General features: G+C 60.1%; 1 protein-coding gene across 1 annotated transcript; it reads right to left on the bottom strand.

Annotated features, from left to right (window-relative positions):
* Nucleotides 1-1,164: 1,164 nt before the first annotated feature.
* On the bottom strand, nt 1,165-18,691 carry PPP1R12C (protein phosphatase 1 regulatory subunit 12C). The gene is made up of 21 exons (XM_036747660.1): nt 18,413-18,691; nt 15,701-15,831; nt 10,899-11,017; nt 10,655-10,814; nt 9,119-9,263; nt 5,919-5,993; nt 5,495-5,583; nt 5,279-5,406; nt 5,135-5,193; nt 4,656-4,723; nt 4,405-4,494; nt 4,023-4,113; nt 3,852-3,941; nt 3,656-3,716; nt 3,465-3,550; nt 3,204-3,259; nt 3,016-3,094; nt 2,730-2,834; nt 2,493-2,543; nt 2,202-2,252; nt 1,165-2,126 (listed from the first exon to the last, which is right to left on the bottom strand). Exons 1-21 carry the CDS (start codon nt 18,689-18,691, stop codon nt 2,040-2,042), a joined length of 2,100 nt encoding a protein of 699 aa, XP_036603555.1. The 3' UTR covers nt 1,165-2,039.
* Between the last annotated feature and the right edge of the window lie 722 nt (nt 18,692-19,413).

The following is a 19,413-nucleotide window of genomic DNA, read 5'->3' as shown; positions in this document are numbered from 1 at the left end:
TCCTTGGTGGCCTACACCGCCTTCCTCTCAGTGCCTCCCCGACGTAGGAAGTGTTTGAGCCAATGGATCGCAGGTGTCTCCAGGGGTCGGGGGCACAGCATCTCCCCCACCCCCCCATCTGAGGACTGGACGACCTTCGGAGCACCGCACCTCCCTGGGACCTAGGGGTTAAACTGGGGTCCAGGCGGGCACCCAATCTGGCTTCGCCTATTTCCATTCAAGTGACGCCCTGCCCACCACCTACGCCCCACGTCCCCTCCACCATCCTCAAGATAACCAGCCACGGTCCCGCACACTGCCCCCACCTCCCCAAAGCTAGCCATCTCTTCTCAATGCAGCCTGCTGCTCATTCTTGGAACTGTCCTCGCGGGGTGTTCGTGACCCTGCTCCTTCGGCCTCCTTTCCTCAAAGTCCGCCTAAGTCACACCAATGACCTTGGGTGCCTCGTCTCTGGCCGGGGCCCTCCTCTTCCCCTGGACGGTGGCTTCAGGCCCCTTGGGTTCCCTCGTCTCTATACTGATGGTTCTCCAACCTACTACATCAGCCCTAACCTTTCCTCTGACCTCCAGATCCCCATCTCCCATTGGACATCTCAAACTACATGTCCCTTAGGAATTTAAGAACTCGGGAATCTCTCCTCTCTTCTGCATTTCCCTGTTACTGCTTGGGGCACAACTACCCTCCCAGCCATCCTCAACTCCCTCTGCACCCCACAGCCAATCTAACTGAAACTCCCTGTCGTGGCTTGGCCCCCACCCTCAGGAAAGCCCCTCATCCCCTCCCACCGGCACTATTGCAGTGGCTGCTGGAGGTTCTGCCTGCCACTCTACCCTCAGCCCACCTCTAAGGCCCAGCTAAATCTCACCTTGTTTGTCTAGGAAGCCTTCCCCAAGCCCCTCAATGCCCGGGTCCTCCTGTGCCATCACATCCAACGGGAACTTGTTGGCCATTGGCCCTGTCAGATCGGGTGCCCTTGAGGGCAGAGGCTGCCTTCGCCTTTCCATATCTACAGGGCTAAGCACAGCACCTGGCACACAGCACGTGCTTAATAAATGCCAATTCATCAGAGGCAAGCTCTTCCCCCCTGGCTGGCCAAACAAAGGGGGTGGGCAGGTGCCCCAATCTGGAAGCCGAGGGTCAGCCCCCACACACAGACCCTGACGCTGACAGCAAAGTCACACCCTTTATTGGCGGTGCCCCGTGGCCTCGGCAGGTCTCAGGAAAATACTTTCTCCCAGCATGGGTGCCCTCCCCCCACCCCGACCCCAGGCGGCGGGGGGCAACCCCGGCCACAAAAATAGAAGCCTCCTTCCCCTATTGCACATCAGAAGTGGGCGTGGGGCCCCCAGAAAAAAACCCACGCCCCTATATACACGTCCCAGCAGCCCCGGCCGGCGGCCTAAGGAGGCAGGGACCATTGGCACATTCTTTGCTCCCTGGAGGGGGGAGGAGAGGAGGGGGTGGCATCACACGTGAAGTGGAGAGGAAGCAGGAGCAGGGGGAAGGTGAGGAGGATCGCTCTCTGCTGCCCTGGTCCCCAAAGTCTGCATCTTCTTTCTCCGGCTCATCGATCCTGGGCCTCCACCACCTCCTGGCAGCTCTGGCCCCAAGATTCTTCTTTAACCAACTTCTCCCACCGACCTTCAGCTACATTCTGTCCTCCACCACTGTCCCATGTCTCTGGTCCCAATCTTGGAAGCCCTCAGCACCCCCCATCCAGCCCCATCCTCCTGACGGCCCAGCCCCCTCCCATGGCCCCCCCAGGCTATCACCAGGGGTGCCCCCTGCCCCTGCTCCTTCGATCCAGGCAGCTGGGCCCCGAGGGCCCTAGGGTGCTAGGGAGTGGGGGGGTGGGGGGGTGATTATGGCTTTTTTAGGGGAGTGACTGGGGGGAGGGGACTCCTGATGTCCCCTCCAAGGTCCCCAAGTTTCACACAAAGGAATGATCTGTGGCAGAAGCAGCTGCATAAATAGGGGGTGAGGGGAGAAGAGGGGAGCAGAGCCAGGCACCCCCCCTCCCAGGGTGGGGGTGGGGGGAATCACTTGGAGAGTTTGCTGATGACCCGGATGAGGGCGGCATTTTCATCCTTCAAGCGCTGGTTGTCAGCCCGCAGGTCAGACAGGGCCTGAGGGACAGGGGGAGCATGGTCACCCAAAGGGAAGGTGGGCCAGCCCCACCCCGCCATGGCCATTCTCCTCACCTTCAGTTCCTCTTCCAGCTGGGCTGCCTTCCTCTCTAGGGCCCGCCGTTCCTGGGGAGGGGGCCCCATCAGAGAAGGGGGAAGCATGGGGAAGCCCCATCCCAGGGGCCCATGCCTCTAGGAGACACCCCCTCGGGCTCCCAGTCCCCCACCCAACTATGAGACTAGGAAACAGGTCCTAAGGAGGGAAGCTGCAGACCTAGGGTTACCCAGGGGATCAAGCTCCAGAGACAAGGCTGAGCCCCAGAGTGCCCCCTCCCCACCCCCCACATCCCCTTTCCTCCCACTCACAAATCTCTCCAGCTCCAGCATGGCCGGCCTGTCTGCGTACTGCTCCTGTCTCTGTGTCGGGGACAAGGGCAGTGAGGGAGGGGGAGGGGAGGAGAGAGAAGGGGAGGGTGAAGGGCAGGGGGGCAGAGAAGAGGGCAGTGGGGAGGGGAGGGGGCAGAGGAAGGAAGGAAGGGGAGGGAGCTGCAGCAGGGAGCCCCCAGTCCCAGCCCCTGGCCCCCAGCCTCCCCAGGCACTGACCTGCGTGGCCCGCTCCAGCTCCACCTTCAGCTGTGACAGCCCCAGGGTGGTCTCCTGCAGAGTGTCCCTGAGTCTCTCATTCTCCCCCTGTAGGCTCAGGTACAGCTGGGGCACAGAGGGCAGGGGCAGAGGAAGCCAGGACTCAGAGCTGGCAGCCCTAAAACGCTCCTGATCCAATCCAGCCCCAACTGACATAGGGGTAAGCTGAAGCTCAGAGAGGGGTCCCCCTCGAACCCGAGACCTGATAATGGGGACCCAAATGGATGCATGGACCAAAGGGGCTCACCTTGCGGAAGTTGCTGTTGTCCGGGTGCGGGTCTGTGGGCTCCGCCCGTGGTCGCAGTCCCTTGGAGCCGTCCACCACTCTGGGGACCGAGGAGACCTGGTCAGTGTGCGGGCCAAGCTCACTCCATTCTCCCCGCCCACCCCACCCCCCGGGACGCCGGGCACCACATGGGGAATGGCAGCAGGTACCTGGAGGCTGGGCTCTCTTCACGCGCTAGGGGGTCCACGGGCTCTGCCTCCTCGCCCTGGAATCGAGGCAGGCGGGGGGTGGAGGAGGGCACCAAACCGCCCTCCACCACCCCCCTTGTCAGTGAGATCCTCAAACCAGGACACGGCAACACGAAGGCTCCAACACAGGCACAGGCTTGTCAGCCAACGGGAAAACTGAGGCCCCCCCCGAGGTCACCCACCCAAGCCCTAGGACCCCAAATACAGCTTCCAGCCCCTCACCTCGGCCAGCCCCCGGTGCTCCTTACGGACTTTCCGTCGGTCTGGAATCACCCGCTGGCTGCGGCCTTCCCCCTCAGGCTCCTCTGCTGGAGTGACATGGGGTCAGACCTGGACACCCTGGTGTCCTCCTGCCCACACCCTGTCCTAGTGACCCCAGGCTGGGGGAGGGGCCGCCCCTCCCCGACACATACCTCTCTGGACAGTGGCATCCGAGTTCTCCAGCCCAGGGACTCGGGGCCGACGAGAAGGGTCCTGGATGATGGGAGAGGGCGTCAGGCGAGGGGGGGGCTGGCCCTGAGCCCCTGCCCCAGCTCACCAGGCATCATCCTCAGCTGTACCCCCACCCTGACTCCCAACAGCTCTCCCCAGACATCATCCTGAGCTCACCAGGTCCCCTGAGCGCATCTCTTCCTTCTCTGGCTCAGGGCCCCGCACCACGCTCTTTTCTGCCTCCTTCAGGTCTGTCAGCGTCACCCCCTGGGGAATAGGGACCAATGAAGGGAGAACAAGACCCCAGCAGCCCTAAGGGCTCCAGCTCCCACCCACCCAGAGCCTCACCTGAGTCGATCTCCGTGACTGGCGCATGAGCCGGGACCGAGCCTTGCGCTGAGACTCAGACTCCTCATCCCTCACAGGCATCTGGTATGATCTGGAGAAGGGAGGAGGGGGAGAGGAAGGAGGAAGAGGAGGGGAGAGGGAGAAAAGGGGATATGGGGAAGGGGGAGGGAACAGACGGGGAAGGGGAGAAGAGGGGACGGGGAAAGGGGGAGGGAGCGGAAGGGGAGGGGGAGAAGAGAGGATGGGAAAAAGGGGAAGGGAGAAGACGAGGAGGGGGAGGAAGCAGGCCAGCAGGTGAGTTAGGCTAGCTCTGTGGGCACCGCTCCATTCTCAATGCCACCCCTCCTCTTTGAGCAGCACCCCTTCCCCATTTCCACCTCACCTCCGTCGGTCCCGGGAATCAGTGGGGGCCAAAGAGGCTGACCCTGGGGTGTTTGGCACAGCTGGCAGTGGTGTCGGGGGCTCCACAATCCTGGGATTCAGAAGGGGAGATGACAGTGACCACTTCTCATTCATTACTTCCCTGTGGGTCATCACCCCCACTTTGCCCAGGCTCCCAGGAAGTCAGTAGTGCCAGACTGGGTGCCAGCCAGGGCCTGGCCTTCTCTCCCCAAGGGCCCCCCGCATACTCACACTTCAGGGGTCTCGTTCATCTTCCGGGAGAGCGTTGGGGGCACACGGGCCAGACGGAGCTCCTTCGTCTATGGAAGAGAGAGGGTAGAGGTGGGGATGTGGCCCACCTAAGGGTCGTCCTGCCATCCTCAAGTGGGGGAGCCCGGGGGTGAGGGGTAGATGCTCCTTGTGAAAGGTCATCTCCAAACCCAGCCCAGATCCCCTGACCATGGCCCCAAATGATGGGCAATGAAAACTCGGATCCTGGCTGGTACTGCAGATCAACAGGGGTGAATGGCCCCGGGCCCCCAACCACCAAGCCTCTGAAGGCGTCAGTGCCCCCATTCTGGGGCATCCCCAACAGCTACAGCAGGTGGGGGAGGACCCAGTGCCCCAGGACCCTCATGTTCCATGGCCCTGGGCACTTGGCCTATACCACAGGCACTCTGCAGCCTGGCATCTGGATATGGGAATCCCCCAGGCCCCTCTCAGTGACTCACCTTGGGGCTGGGGGGGTCCAGGTTCTGTGGGGAAGATACTCCATTCAAGGCACTGGGCTCTGGGGGATAGGGGCAGTCAGAGGTCAGTGGGTCTCCTCTCTCCCCACCTTGGTCACCCCACCCCAGGCCCCAGAGCCTCCTCACCTGGGGATTCCTCCTCACCCTCCTCCTCATCCCGGAGTGGGGGGGCCCCAGTGCCCCCCGGCCGCCGCTCCTTGGAGAGATCCTGGAGGGAGATCTTTTCCCGGCTGCTCAGACGACACACAGAGCTCCTATGAGGGCACAAGGGGAGCCCACGCTGAAGTGAGGGGCCAGGGGAGGCCCCTGGCCCAGCCCAGCCTGGCCTAGGCCCACCCCTACCTCCTATGTTTGCTGCTGGCTGGCGGCTGTGGCTCGGGGCCAGCCTCTGTCCCTCGGCCCTGGGCCATGGCTTCTTTCTGGTTCCGAAGCTGGGGAGAAAGAAGAGCAGGAAGCTGTCAGGGATGGCCGAGTCCTGAGATAACAGGGGCCCCACAAGATGGAGGGGCAGAGTGTGAAGAGCCACAGTCAAGCAGGCTTGAGGACCTGACAATCAGGGCCCCAGGAGAGGGTGAAGTGGGGGGTCCTGAGGAGGCTGAGGCCCAGGGGAGGGGGAGGGGGGCCTGAGGGGCCCGAGACCCAGGGGGGAGGGAAGGGGGGACCTGAGGGGGCTGAGGCGCAAGGGGGGGGCCTTGGCCCAGGGGAGGGGGAGGGGGGCCTGAGGGGGCTGAGTGAAGGAGGTGGGGTGAGACCCCCAGGGCCTCACATCTTCCTGCTTTCGGGCCAGCTCCTCCAGAAGGCTCAGCACTTCCTCGTCCGCCAGGTCACAAGGACGCTGCCCCTGAAGTAGGCAAGAAGGAGGAAGATGGTGGTGAGCCTGGAGCTGTGGAGGCCAAGCCCCAGCCTTCATCCCTCCTAGGAGGACACCAAGAGTTGACCAGTGCACATACTCCTCCCTTCGCCATGCATTTACTTAACACCTACTGTGTGCCAAGGCGCCAGGGGAAAAAAAAAAAACAAAACCAGCCCCCCATCCCTGACTCTATGGAGGGGAAATGTACATGGGGGCAGGGGGGGGGAACGGGGAGAGAATCAGCATTTATAGAGCACCTACTATGTGTTGGGCGCCACACTAATCACTTCTTACAAATTTTATCTCATCTGATCTTCAACCGCCTGTGGGGGAGGGGCTATTAACATCCCCATCTGACACTCGGGGAAACTGAGGCAGACAGAGGTGAAGGGACCTGGCCAGCATCACACAAATCACACAAGGAGGAAGCGGCTGAGGCCGGATGTGCGCCCCGAGCTCTTGGTCCTGTGGTGCCCCTAGTGGCCTTAGGCCCACTTTACAGAGTGACCAAGCTAAGAGGGAGGCAGGGAGACCCTAGAGGAGGCTGGAGAGAGGACTTCCAGCCAAGATGGCGGCCCACGTGGGAGTCAACTACCAAACTCCCCCATACCCACTCCAGAGACAGGGGAAACGTGTACCAGGATAAATAATGAGGAAACCCCACAAGACACCATAGCGACGAGCCAGGGGCCTCCCAGGAGAAAGCCTGCGGAAGTGGGACCCTGGAGCCCAGCCGCACTCTGACGCGGGCCGGGCAGCGCCTCCATGGGCTGCGGTGACCCTGACACTGTCCAGACGACCTCAAGGATCCAAGGAGAGGTCAGAGGCGACCCAGGGTGAGACCCAGCAGGGCCAAGCTTTGTGCCACAGCCAGGACTACGCACTATACCAAGAAGAAAGGCAGCCAGAGATGACAGGAAGAAAGTCGCTAGCGTCACGCATGAAAGGGACTCTCCGAAAATCAAGAAAGATCTGATGGCGACAAGGACCCGGGAAGGAAAGGAATGTGTGAGTAGTCCAACAGCAAACCCAGGGGAACCTCGGCCCATCTTTCAAAGAAGCAGCATGCTGCAGATCCCACAAGACCAGCAGCCTTGACCGTCAATGAGGACTGAGCTTGGAACTCAATATTCCAAAAAGCAAGAGAGGCTTGAAGGCTTACAGCGCAGGGTGGCCACCGTAATACAAATGACAGTAAGAGTGAGCATTCCTACAGGGCTTTTATGTCTGAAAAGGGCTTCAGAAACACCACCTCATCAAGTCCTCACAATCGGGGGTGGAGGGGGTGGGGCGCAGAGCTGTTCTTAACCCCGTTCTACAGGTGAGAAAACTGAGACAGAGGCGAAATGACTCGTCCAGGCTCACACAGCTAGAAACTGAGGCTGGACTGGAACTCAGGTCTTCCTTACCCCCAAGCCGATAGCTCTATCCATTATACCACCAAGCTACCCACAGGGGCATAAAAATGAATCTTTAATGGAACAGAGGACATTGAAACATTTCTGACGAAAAAACCAGAGATGAACATGAACTCTGAACTACTGGCACGAGAGTGCAGAAAAACCTAGGAAATGTCAAATGATTTTAGCACTTAGAAAGGGCCATAGGATGGTGTGGGGCTGACATTCTAACAGAGGAAGGAAAATACGTCTCTCTTCATAACTACTCCATCTTCATAGAGTACTGAGGAAGGCGAGTGAGAAGAACTGAGGTCCTGGGGTGGCTTGTTCTGTTCCGAAGATCCAAAAGAGAAAACGAGGAGGACACAAGGAAAGAGGAGGATGAGGGGTGGAACTTGCCGGTTCTCTTGAGTGGGGTGTGGGGAGATGAAGGAGGACAGTTTATCCAAGGGAAGACGAAGCTGAGGGCTGATGGAGCTGGAAGTCGTCTGCACAGGGACGATGATAGAGCCCAAGCAAGACAGCACAGAGAGAAGAGATGCCCCAGGGGCTCGGGGGCAGGACGAGAAGAAAAGGCAGTCTCAGTAAAACCCCCGGAGGAGCGGAGAAATCCCCAAGAAAGCCCAGTGACAACGAGCCAGGTGCCTCCCAGAAGAAAGCCTGTGGAAACGGGACCCTGGAGCCCAACCACGTTCTGACACGGGCAGGGCAGCGCCACCGTGGGTTGTGGTGACCCTGACACTGTCCAGACGCCAGACAGGGCCCAGATGACCTCACGTAGAGACAAGGCCTGAGAGCTCCAGACTAGAGAGAGCAGTGTCAGCTCTGAGCCGAGAGGTCAGAGGAACAAAGGCGAGGAGGTGGAGGCAGCAAGGGGACATGGTGCTTTTTTCTCTAGGAGAGAAGGGGTATAGGAGGAAAGCTTGAGGGTCCTGGGCACGTCTGAGGGCGGTAGGGATGGGAAGAGAAGGATGACGGGGCGGGGGGGGGGGGGGGGGGGACGGGACGGTGGACGGACTCAGCACCAGCAATCTGACTGCGTCATTCCCTCACTGGCTCTCACGGCCTCTAGAATCCAAGCACCGCTCTTCTGTTTTGCTGGAGCGCCCTCTCTGGCCTGCCCCAATCCGCTGTGTGACCTCGCCGGGAGCCCACGGGCCAGACGGGCCTTCTCTCTCCCCTCACACGAGGCCCAGCGTCCCCTTTCCTGGAGCACAACCATTCCTCACGTCCCCCTTCAAGAGACAGCTCAAGCACCTTCCACACCAACAGCACACGTGTACGCGCGCGCGCACACACACACACGAAGTGCTAAGTAAAGCACTGGGCCTGGAGTAAGGAAGACCTGAGTTCAAATCTGGCCTCAGACACTAGCTGGGTGACCCTGGGTCTTTGCCTCAGTTTCCTCACCTCTAAGATGGAGATCATAATAGCTCCTCTCTCCTAGGGATAATCAAATAAGGTAATCAGGGTAAAGCATTGTAAAGGGCCAGAACACAGCAGGTGCCTAATAAATGCTGACTAAATAATCCCTTGTTCGGGGTTGTGGAGCAGAGGAGGGGAAGAGCGTCCTCCGTTTTACAGATACAGAAACTGAAGCTTCCGGAAGGGCCCGGCCCAGGGCAGAGATGGGGGGAGTGCGACCCAGGTCCTGGCCACTCAGGCCTTCCCCCACCCCTGATCCCCCTCCACAGCGTGGCTCGGGCCCCTCACCGCATGGGTTAAGGAGTCCATGCCTCCCCCGTGCTCGGCCAGCAGGCGGCAGGCATCCTCCACGCCCCAGTGGGCAGCTGCGTGTAAGGGCGTCCAGCCGTCGCCATCACGCAGCTCAGGGTCATAGCCGGCCTGGAGGAGCAGCCTGCGGTCCAGGAGAGAGACAGGAGGTCTGGCATGAGAAAACGGAGGCTCCCCACCCAAGGCCACACCGCTCCCTAGTCAGCGAGCCCGCAGGGACCCAGTCCCGGGTCCAGGACCTTGTTCATCTCTCTTGCATCACGGTTCCTGGGATGGTCGGTCTATGGGCCCCTTCTCAGGAGCATGCTTTGAAAGGCATGAAATAAAATGCAAGGGAGACAAAGGCGCCTCTATTGAGATGTAGTGATAATCAAAAAACAACCAAGTTTACAGAAAACAGATCACTGGTGTGGTCTAACCACCTCAAAAACCCGGACCCAGGGAGGCACACAGAGCTGCAAGGCTCCCATCGGGGCGGCACCACAGCCACAAGGGGCCGTGGGTCTGACCCTTCCCTGACCAGGCATCCCCTCTGCCTCATGGCCACCCAGCAGACAAGGCCTGCGGGGAGCGGGGGACAGCAGCCCCTCGCACGCCGGACGAGGCCTCGAGACTAGAAAGCGATTCTGACACCGGATGGCCGCTTCCCGCCCCCGGCTCCTGCTTCTGGTTCTCGTAGCCAGGACCCAAGCCTGAAGAAGCCGCCCTCTCACACCCCTCCAGATTTCCTCAGTCCCAATTCCTTCAACTCTTTCTGAGCCTTCTCCTCTGGACTCTCCAGTTTGTCAATGTTCTTAGAAACAGTGCCCAGAGGTCATCTGTCCAGGGCAGGGCACAGCAGGACTGGTCCCCTTCCCTAGGCCTGGACACTGGGCCTCTTTTTCATTTAGCCTAAGACTGTTCTGGCTGTTTGTCTGGCTACCGCATACCCCAGCAGACTCATCGGGAGCTTGTGGTCCACTAAGACCCACAGCTCTTCTTCAGAACAGCAGCTGTCCAACCTTCACACTTGTTGCTATGTAATTGGACCTGCTCAGACACAGCCCATTAATCTTGCCTGTCAAGCTGCTCTTGTGGGATTGTCATCCAGGCGGGTGGCTCTGGAGCCCAGCTGTGTAGAAACCTGTGGATCTGATGAGCAGGCCGTCTGTGCCTTAACCCAGGTCACTGGTAAAAAGGAGTCACCTGACCCAGGCCTAAGCACAGATCCTAGGTGACCTTCGCTGGAGACCACAGCCCCAGGAATGACTGACAGGCCCTTCCGGGCCACCCCCTCTAACGTCCCACCCCGACCAGCTTGAGAGGCTGCCACAGGCATCTGTGAAACCTGGGCAGCGGTGCCTGGCAGCACCCCATGAGCCAGGAGGGGAGGCTGGCCGAGCCCCTACACACCCTGTTTCGCCTCACGAGGCAGTATGAGCCCCCCAGCCTCAGGCCCAGAGGGGAGGCTCATTCCAAGCCACACACCCACCATGCCTCCAAGGGGAGAGGAGGGCCGGGAAGGGAGCCTCCTACCTCATCACCTCCATGTAGCCCTTGGCAGCGGCCACGTGCAGGGCTGAGGCGCCTGTGCGGGGGTGGCGGGCCTCCGGCATGGCACCCCCATTCAGCCAACACCGAGTGTCATGAAGCAGGAGCTCCTCCTCAGCCCGCTTTGCAGCCTCCACATCCACGCCTTTGGGGAGAAGAGACAAAACCATCGTCAGCTCTGGGAGAAGGCACAGGGCCCACATGCACTCTCAGCTTCCTTCCTGCCCACCTCGGCGGGCAATCTCCGCCCTCAGCAGACTCTCCATGGCATCGGCCTCTGCCAGGTCCAAGGGCAGGTCCCCATCGCTGTTCACAGCGGCAATGTTGGCCCCGTGGCTCAGCAGGTACCTAGAGGGCAAGATGGCAGGATGGCCAAGCTAAGAGAGCCAGCTCCATGCCATCATTTTAGGTCCCTATCCTATGCCAGGCAGGGTGCTGGCCACTGGGGGTACAGAGGCAAGAAAAAAAGACTGTCCTCCAGAGCTTCAGGAAGAAACAGCACCAGCTATGAAAGTGGTCAGCAAGCACTGAGGCCGGCACATGGACCGTGGGCTGGGCGCTGGGCTAGGCCTGAAGGAGCTCGCCGTCTAACCAGGAGACAACACACAAGCAACAATGTACAATAGGATGATTCAGGATAAATGGAAAATAATGAAGAGAGGAAAGGCCTCCCACAGTCAGAGCCGGAGCAGCAGTCCAGGTCTGGGTCCGAGGTCGCTAGATGGGACAGTAGGTGGGTGGGGAGTAAGGTGTAAGACTGGAGACGCAGGAGGGGGCATAGGAGCTCCTGAAGTTCACTGGGAGGGGGGGAGGGGTCACGTGGTCAGACCTGGGCTTTAAGAACATTCTTTGGGCAGCCAAGTGGAGAATGGACAGGACTGAGGAGAGACTGGGGCAGGCAGACCCCCCAGCAGTTATTCCAGTAATCCAGGCTTGAGGTGAGGAAGGCCTACACCAGGGGGCTGCACCAGAAGACAGATGTCACTAAGGAGAACTCAACAGGTCTTGGCACCATATTGGATAAAGTGGGGGAGATGGTACAGAATCCAGGATGACCCTTGGGTTGTGAGCTGGGGGGACTGAGAGGACGGAGGAAGGTAGAAGCGGAGAATTTGGGGGGACAAGACAATGAATTCTGTTTTGGATGTGCTGAGTCTAAAGGTGTCTACTGGATGTGCAGCTTGAGACGTCTGAAAGGCAGCTAGAGATTGGAGTCAGAGGCTAGGGCAGGAAAGGTAGGTCTGAAAGACCACCAGCACAGAGATGGTTACTAGATCCTTGGGAGCCAATAGCATCAGTAAGGGAAGTGTCCTACAAAGGGAGAAGAGAAGAGGACCCAGGACAGAGCCCTGGGGGACAGACTCATGACCTGGAGGAGGATCTGGCAAAGGAGACTGAGAAGCAATGGTCAGATAGGTAAGAGAAGCACAGGGGAAAGGTGGCCCAGAAGCCTTGAAAGAAAAAGATCCGGGAGTAGCTGGCCACACACGCATGGGCGCGCGCACACACACACAGATTACACACACACACACACACACAGATTACACACACAAACACACACATAGACACACACACATATACACAGATTACACAAATACACACAGACACACACACACATAGAAACACACATATACAGATTACACACACATACACACGCATACACAGATTACACAAACACACACACACAGATTACACACACACAGATTACACAAACACACACATACATTACACAAACACACAGACACACACACACACACATTACACAAACACACACATAGACACACACCCCAGAACACAGAGGCCAAGGGGACCCTGCCTCCCTGCTTCTGGCGTGACTGAACCAGACTGTGAATTCCCCTCCCAGGCTCCAGGGTCCCAAGACTAGCTCATGTACAGTTTAACTAGGAAACATGAAATAACTCTATTCAAAATGATTGCTATGCAGGTTTAACTTCTTTAATGATCAAACTATTACAAATCAGAGCTCTTCCTTTAACCCAAATTGTGTTAGTCAGGAATATTTTGAGGCTGTTCCTTTATTTTGCCTGTCTGAGCTTTTCTTCATTCCCACTGATCTCTGATATGATAATCTCTTTCCAACACATGATTTTGGAGCAGGGGTCTATGGGCTTTCCCAGATTGCCACAGGGTCCACGAGACAAGGAGGGCCCAGAACCCCCATCCCTGTGGCCATTGGGAGCTGCCAAAGCTCTGGAACAGGGTAGTGACATTGTTAGACCTTCACAGGAGGAGAGGCGCTGGGATGGAGGCCAGTGGGGAGCTCCTTTAGAAAGGCTCGGGGGCTGTAGAGGCGCTGGGTCAGACACCAAGCTCAGTGACCAAGGTGAGGGGCTAATGAGGAGCATCAAAGACCAACAGCACCTCTTCCTCCTCCCCCTAAGGTTATGAAACAGGGTGGCCACTCGCCAGTCCTGGCAAGGTTGGTCACTGAGGTGGGGTCTTCTGTATCCAACGGGGCTGGAGAGCTGTGAAGGGCAAAGAGCTCGACGAAGACATGCTGAACTGCAGCCAATCTGGCCTCTGGCATGGGAGAGGTGTGAGGGCCAGGTGGGGGGGCCTTGTCCATTCACAAGGTGAGTCAGGAAATGCAGACACCAAAGCGGAGCCAGGAAGGGAAAGCATGGTGGAAAGCATCTGAGTGAAGGTCAACGGAAGGGCTTTTGTCACTGGCATTCACTACAGACCGCCCAGACAGAAAGAGGACAGTGATGATCAGTCACTGGAGTGGCAGAGAAGTGCACTGAAGGAGCCATCAGCTAGCCAGACACTTTGACTAGTTGAAGCTTTCTGCTCATGACTGCCTAATGATCTTTTCATCCTTCTAAAGTGAGGAAACCAACATGAGGAAATTCTCTTCTGGGTCTGAGAGGAGGAACTGGTTGCTGGTCTAGAAATGCCGCTCCCTGGCAGGAAGGGCCAGTCCCCACTAGCCTGGCAGAGAAGGAGGTACCTGACCACTCTGAGCTGTGACCCTAGAAAGACAGGGGCCAGCAAAGGGACCAAGGTGGATGACCAGCCAAGTTGGTCCAGAAGATGGGAGCGAGGGCAGACAAGCAAAGGCTAGAAGGTGAAGGCCAAAAGCCACCCAAGGATCCCCCAAACAGCTGGCAGCTACAGCTGACTACTACTCTTAGCATTCTAACAGCAACACCAGTTGGGCCTGGAGTCCAGAAGACCCAGGTTCAATCTGGCCTCAGACGCTTCCTCATTGTACAGCCTGGGCAGGCAGAGTGCTTCACCTCAGTCCAACTCGGTTTTCCCATCTATAAAATGGGAATGAGGGCACCAACTTCCCAGGGCTATCATGAGGGTCAAATGAAATCCTATGTGTAAAGCAACTGGCACAGTGCTTGGCACACAGTAGGTAGTTAATAAATGCTTCTTCCCTCCCCACCCTGGTCCACGACCAAGGCTCAAGGTGAATGGGCTCTGAGAACAGACAACAGAGAGATCTCGGCCTCTTTCTGCCCACCTCTCATTCTGCTAATGTTTTTCTAACCAAGAAGAAATGACCTCTGGACAGGAAAGGACAGAAACCACCCCAACACTCTGATAGAGAGCTGAGGCCCAAGATCACTGAGGAGCAAGGGAGAGAGCGGTCAGCAGCCCTCAGGGCCAAGCAAACAGGATGGCCAAGGCCCGCCTGGACCACCGAGCAAGTGTTGTTCCGTTGGTCAAAAAAGGGCCATGACCCTCTGCCACTGAGCAATCCAAGGTCCAACAGGCCCAAGGAGGACCAGCACACCCGGCAGGAAGGACACGCTAACCACCGCAAAGCAGCCGTGGCATCGCTGGGACAGCCTCTTTGGACAGGGCAACAAGACTGGCAGATCAGTTCACCTGATTTCAGCAAAGCACTTGGAGGACCATCTCATGCCGTTCTTGTGGGAAGGAAAGAGAGAGGGGAAAGCGAGGTGTCTAGGACAAGGAGGAGAGCTCTGGACAGAGCACTGGTCCAGTGTGAGCGTGTGAGGGAAGTTCCATGTCAAGCTGGCAGGTCTCCAGTGCAGTGCCCCAGGAATCACACTGGGCCTGAGCTGGCAGGTGGGGTAGAGGAATGGGCAGAAAAAAGCTCAGAGCACTTGTGTGGGCAGCAGTGAGGGGACAGTTCCCATCTGGAGAGCAGGGAAGGGCCAGCATCTGAACAGGAAGGTGGGGGTGCTAAGCCTGGAGGAGCATCTTCAAGTGTCTGAGGGGCTGTCCCGGGCAGAAGGGAGAGACTTGTTCCTCATGGCCCCGACGGCGGCATCAGGGAACTCTGGGGGAGTCCCAAGGAGGCCAGTGTAGGCAGCAGAATGGGGGCCTGAAGGGGTCATCCTGGCCCCTCCTGGAGGCTTCAACTGGAGCCAGGCAGCTTCTTGCCAGGTAAGTTACAAACAGGTCCCTTCTGAGGATGGCCTGGACCTGGTGGGCAAAGCCTCCAGATCTGAAGGAAACGCCAGAGGGGGCACAGGTGACCAAGCAGTGTAGAGATGGGGGAGCAAGGGGCTGACCGCTCACTGAAGGCTGGGGGTCAAAGGCGGGGAAATGTGAGAGCTCAAAGGAGCCTTAGACACGCTGCTCTAAGGGTTCCTAACCCAGGATCTGCAAATGGTTCTTAACATTCTGATAACTTCCTCTGCAATTCATGTATCTGAATACACTTTTCTGAGCAAGGGTCCCTGGGCCTCAGATCCTCAGGTCCAGTCCCACCCACTTGGAGACAGAAGATCGAGACCCAGAAAGGGAAGGACACAGTGACCAGCATCTCCTGGGCCTCCCAGTAAACAGCAAAAGAGAGCATGAGCGAGGCAGACCATGAGACAAGGAGATACCTGGTCCTTGAGGAAGCAGGTCACAAGAGGCCTGAGAGGCCAGAAGAGGCCTCCAAGGTCAGCTGAGGCAGGTCCAGACCCGACACAGACTCACCCAATGCCCTCGATGGGGAAGGGAGGCCTGTGCCCCCTGGCCAGCTCCATCAGCAGCCTTCCTCCCAGAACTTCCCCCTCCCACCAGGACCCAGGGCCTTACTGGGCGATGTCCAGGTATCCACAGGAGGCGGCCACATGCAAGGGGGTCCAGCCCTCATTGTCAGCTTGGTTGACTGAGGCCCCCTCCTCTACCAGGAAGCGGACCACCTCCAGATTCTCATCAATGCATGCCTGGAAGAGGAAGAAGAGACAAGAGAGGCTGGGTCAAGGCTGGGGGCAGGGAAGGAGCTTCTGACCCCTGACCTCCTGGCTGGGTACTACCTTCTCTTCCCTGGGGAACACAGGCTCAGGCCCTCTGACCGTGGCTTCCTCCAGGCCCCAGATGTCTGGGCCCTGGCTCCTTTCCCCTCAGGGACCACTGAGGTTAAAAATAGTGTGGGGTGTGAGATCGTTCCCTGTGCCTCCAGCAGGGCCCATCTTCTACCCGAGCCCCCCACCCATGCTGGCTCCGACCCTTCCCTCCATCTTCCTTCTGCCCCTGCCCAGGCCCAGGTGCCCAAAGGCTGGAAGAGAAGGAAGCACTCCCCCACCCTACCCCCCCCAACACCAGGGCCAGGATGATGAAGTCATGGAAACTCCGGCAGGGAGGGGGGGCCAGGCCCACCCCCAGCCCTGGGAACGGGCTGAGCTCTGGGCTTCGTTTATTTCCTCCCCGATGTCATGGAGACCCAAGGGGGGGGGGGAGTGACAAGGGGGCTTCCCCTACAAGGACCTGGTGAGAGCTAAGGGCTGGGAGTGAGCTTAGCCAGCACCTGGGGCCCACGCAGCCACTCTCCAGTCCCTGCTCCCTCCGCCCCCAACTCAGACTCAGGCAGCTGACCCTGGGGTCTCAGAGGAGTCTAGGGAGCACTCCGCCATCTGTGGCCTGCCCCCAGAACACCAGAGAACGGCCTGGGGGAGGGTAACAGGGCACCTAATGTTCCTGGCTGGGGTGGGGGAAGGGGAAGGGGAGGGAGGCTGGGTGCAGGAGGCCTCCAAGGCCCTGGGATAGGAACTGTGAAGCCCAGTGCTAGGAGGGTGCTTAGAGATCACAGGGCCGGAAGGGGATGCCCAGAGAGGGCATGGGACAGCCCCAGGTCACACAGGAACCTAAGAGACTCATCCATCCCTGTGGTGGCCACAGTGAGGGAGGCCCCTACAACACAGGGACAGACGGGGCAGGCACAAAGCCCGGCTTCCAAGCCCTTCTCTGCTCCCTTGGGAAGGGTGGCCAGGAGGGACATGGACGGGAAGGGAGGCAGCCTGGGACTTGCTATCTGCGGGGTCCTTCTCAGCACAGGGAGGCCTGAGGCCTGGGGCCAGCTGGGGGGAGGGGTGTATCAGGTGGTTTCTGATGCTGAGGCACCACAACCTCTCAAAGTGAGGGGCTTGGAAAAAAGGGAGCCCTGACAGCCCTCATCCTGGGATGAGGCAGGGGAAGTACAGGGAGGAAGATGGGGGGGACTGTTTGCAGAAAAAACAGAGGACTGGGGGGAATTGTCTCTGCATGCAGGAAAGCCCAGAGGAACATGGGGAATAGGCCCCACTGCCGGGGGAGATGCTGGGGACAAGGAAGGTGGAGGGAGCCCCATGAGGAGCCTGGGGGGCCACGTGGGGAAGCACAGGCCAGGAGGCTGGACCAGGACCTGAAGGCTAGAGACAGTGAGGGGAGGCTCTGGCTTCGGAACCCTGGTGTGGAAATGGGAGGACAGACTGGGCGGGGGCCCTGGCCAGGAAAACTGGAGATACAGGAGGCTGGGGGCAGTTGGGGGAAGAGGTCACAGCCAAGGGTCACTGCCACTGAGGGAACAGGTTGGGCTGGGAGCGAAGACGGGGCAGGGCAAGCACCAGGGGAAGCCCAGGAGAGCCCTTGCAGGGCTGGACCTAGGGCCACTGACCCCAGATGAGGAGGGCATAAGAGACCTGCCCAGAGCCAAAAGGCCACAGCTTCCCAGCACCCGGGGGATGAGGCACAGGAGCCTGGAGGACCAGGACAAGTATGTCCCCCAATAGCATGAGACAGGCCCCAGGGAGCCTCAGCGGGAAGGGGCTGGGGGGCCAGTCCAAGCCCCTCACTGGACCCATGAGGAAGAGGATGAGGTTCAGGCCAGGAAAGGTCAAAGGTGGGGTTCAGGAGCACTCCCATTCCTGGGGGTCTACCTCCCAGGGATCCCCCAACATGGCCTGGGCTTGGGGACTGACAAGACAAAGCCTGCATCAGGGGAGGGCCTGGGTCCCCCAGGGAAGGCTGCCCAGGCCAGGTTTCCCGGCTTCCTTTGGCTCCCCCTGTTTACACACAGGACCCTGCACACAGTAGGTGCTTAGGGTCTCCTGCTGCAGAGACTGCCAAATAAGGAAGCCTGCAGGGAAGGACTAAGGTGGGGCCACTGGCGGGAAGGGCCCTGTTTGGGGGGCATCTGCAAGCTGGGAGGGGTCACACAAGTGGGGTGGCTGTCACGGGGTGCTGGGAGAGAGTGGGGGAGGGGAGCGGGGCTCCTTGGTGCTCCCGAAGGGAGCTCAAGCCGCGGGGCGGTGGGGCTGGGGCGAGCTGTCAGGGGCCAGTGTGTCTAGGAGGAGGGGGGTTCCCCCAGGGTGAAGGGGAGATGTCAAGGGCCCGTGTCGGAGGGGGGCCCCCTGAGCGTGGGGGAGGAGGCCCCTGTGGTCCCCAAGGGGGCACGAGCCACGGGACGGGGGGACCCCCGGGGGGGGCCAGGGGCAAGCTGTCAGGGTCCCCTGTGTAGGAGGGGGATCCCCCCGCGGACCCCGCGCGCACCTGGTGCAGGGCGCTGATGCCGTCTGCGTTGGTGCTGTCCAGCAGCCCCGGGCCGGGCCCCCCGCGCACCATGGCCCGCGCCTCCTCCAGGTCTCCGCCGGCGCACGCGGCCAGGAACTCGGCGGCGCGCTCGAAGCGCACGGTGCGGGCCCGGGCCCGGCCCCCGCCGCCCGCCGGCTCCCCGGCCCCCGCCGCCCGCGCCCACTGCCGCAGCTGCTCCTGCCGCCGCTCCCGGGCCGCGCCCGCCCCCGCGCCCGCCTCCGCCGCCGAGCCCGACATCCCGGCCCGGCGTGGCCCTAGCGCGGGGATCCCCGGCCGCCACCGCCGCCGCCGCGCCCGACCCCTCCGCGATGCCCCCGATCCCCGGCGCGGGGGCCGCCGGGAAGGCGCCGCCGCAGCCGCTGCCGCCGCCGCCGCCGCCGCCGCCGCCGAGCCCCGCCCGCCGCGGGCCCCGCCGGGAGCCGTAGCCCGCGCCTGCGCTTTGTGCGCCTCGGGCCCGAGGCAGGCCGGGAAGTGTAGTCCCTCTGGAAAACGCCGCGGGGAACTCGTGGGACCGTAGTTCTGCGCCTGCGTATTCGGCGCCTCGGCCCCGAGGCACGCCGGGAAGCGCAGTCCCAGGCTCGAAAAACTGTCAGAACCTGGGCGGAGCCAGCTCGTAAGGTCGGCGCTTACCGCTGCCCGCCGGGAAACGGAGTCTGGGAGGCTTAGCGGGAGGGGATGCTGGCTCTCTGCCCCTCGGTAGCCTGCCTAGTTGGACCTGGGGAGGGAGTGCTCCTGAGGCACGCGGAGGAGGGCCCGGGCCTGGGGTGGGTAGCCTGGCCTGGAGCTGAAAGAACAGAAGGAAGAAACTGAGGCCCCGGGGTGGGGGTGTGGGGGAGGGGCAGCCCTGACCTCTCTCTAACCTCCTGTCTCCCCTCGTCTCCACTTCCTCGTTCTTGGACGTCCCCAAGTTTTAAAGTCAATTCTCTTTCCCCATCATTGTAGAGGGCATCCCCACCGGC

This window comes from Trichosurus vulpecula, chromosome 2 (genome assembly GCF_011100635.1).
Source record: "Trichosurus vulpecula isolate mTriVul1 chromosome 2, mTriVul1.pri, whole genome shotgun sequence".
Lineage (NCBI taxonomy): Eukaryota > Metazoa > Chordata > Mammalia > Diprotodontia > Phalangeridae > Trichosurus > Trichosurus vulpecula.
Note: the sequence above shows the minus strand (reverse complement) of the source record. Positions and strands in the feature narration are given on the sequence as shown.

Excerpts from the sequence above, each read along its gene's own strand:
- PPP1R12C (XM_036747660.1), bottom strand. The coding sequence starts at position 18,691 with ATGTCGGGCTCGGCGGCGGAGGCGGGCGCGGGGGCGGGCGCGGCCCGG. Across the intron at positions 5,194-5,278 it reads GGGTGAGGAGGAATCCCCAG|AGCCCAGTGCCTTGAATGGA; the intron begins GTGAGGAGGCTC and ends CCTATCCCCCAG. Across the intron at positions 4,114-4,404 it reads GATTCCCGGGACCGACGGAG|ATCATACCAGATGCCTGTGA; the intron begins GTGAGGTGGAAA and ends TCCCTTCTCCAG.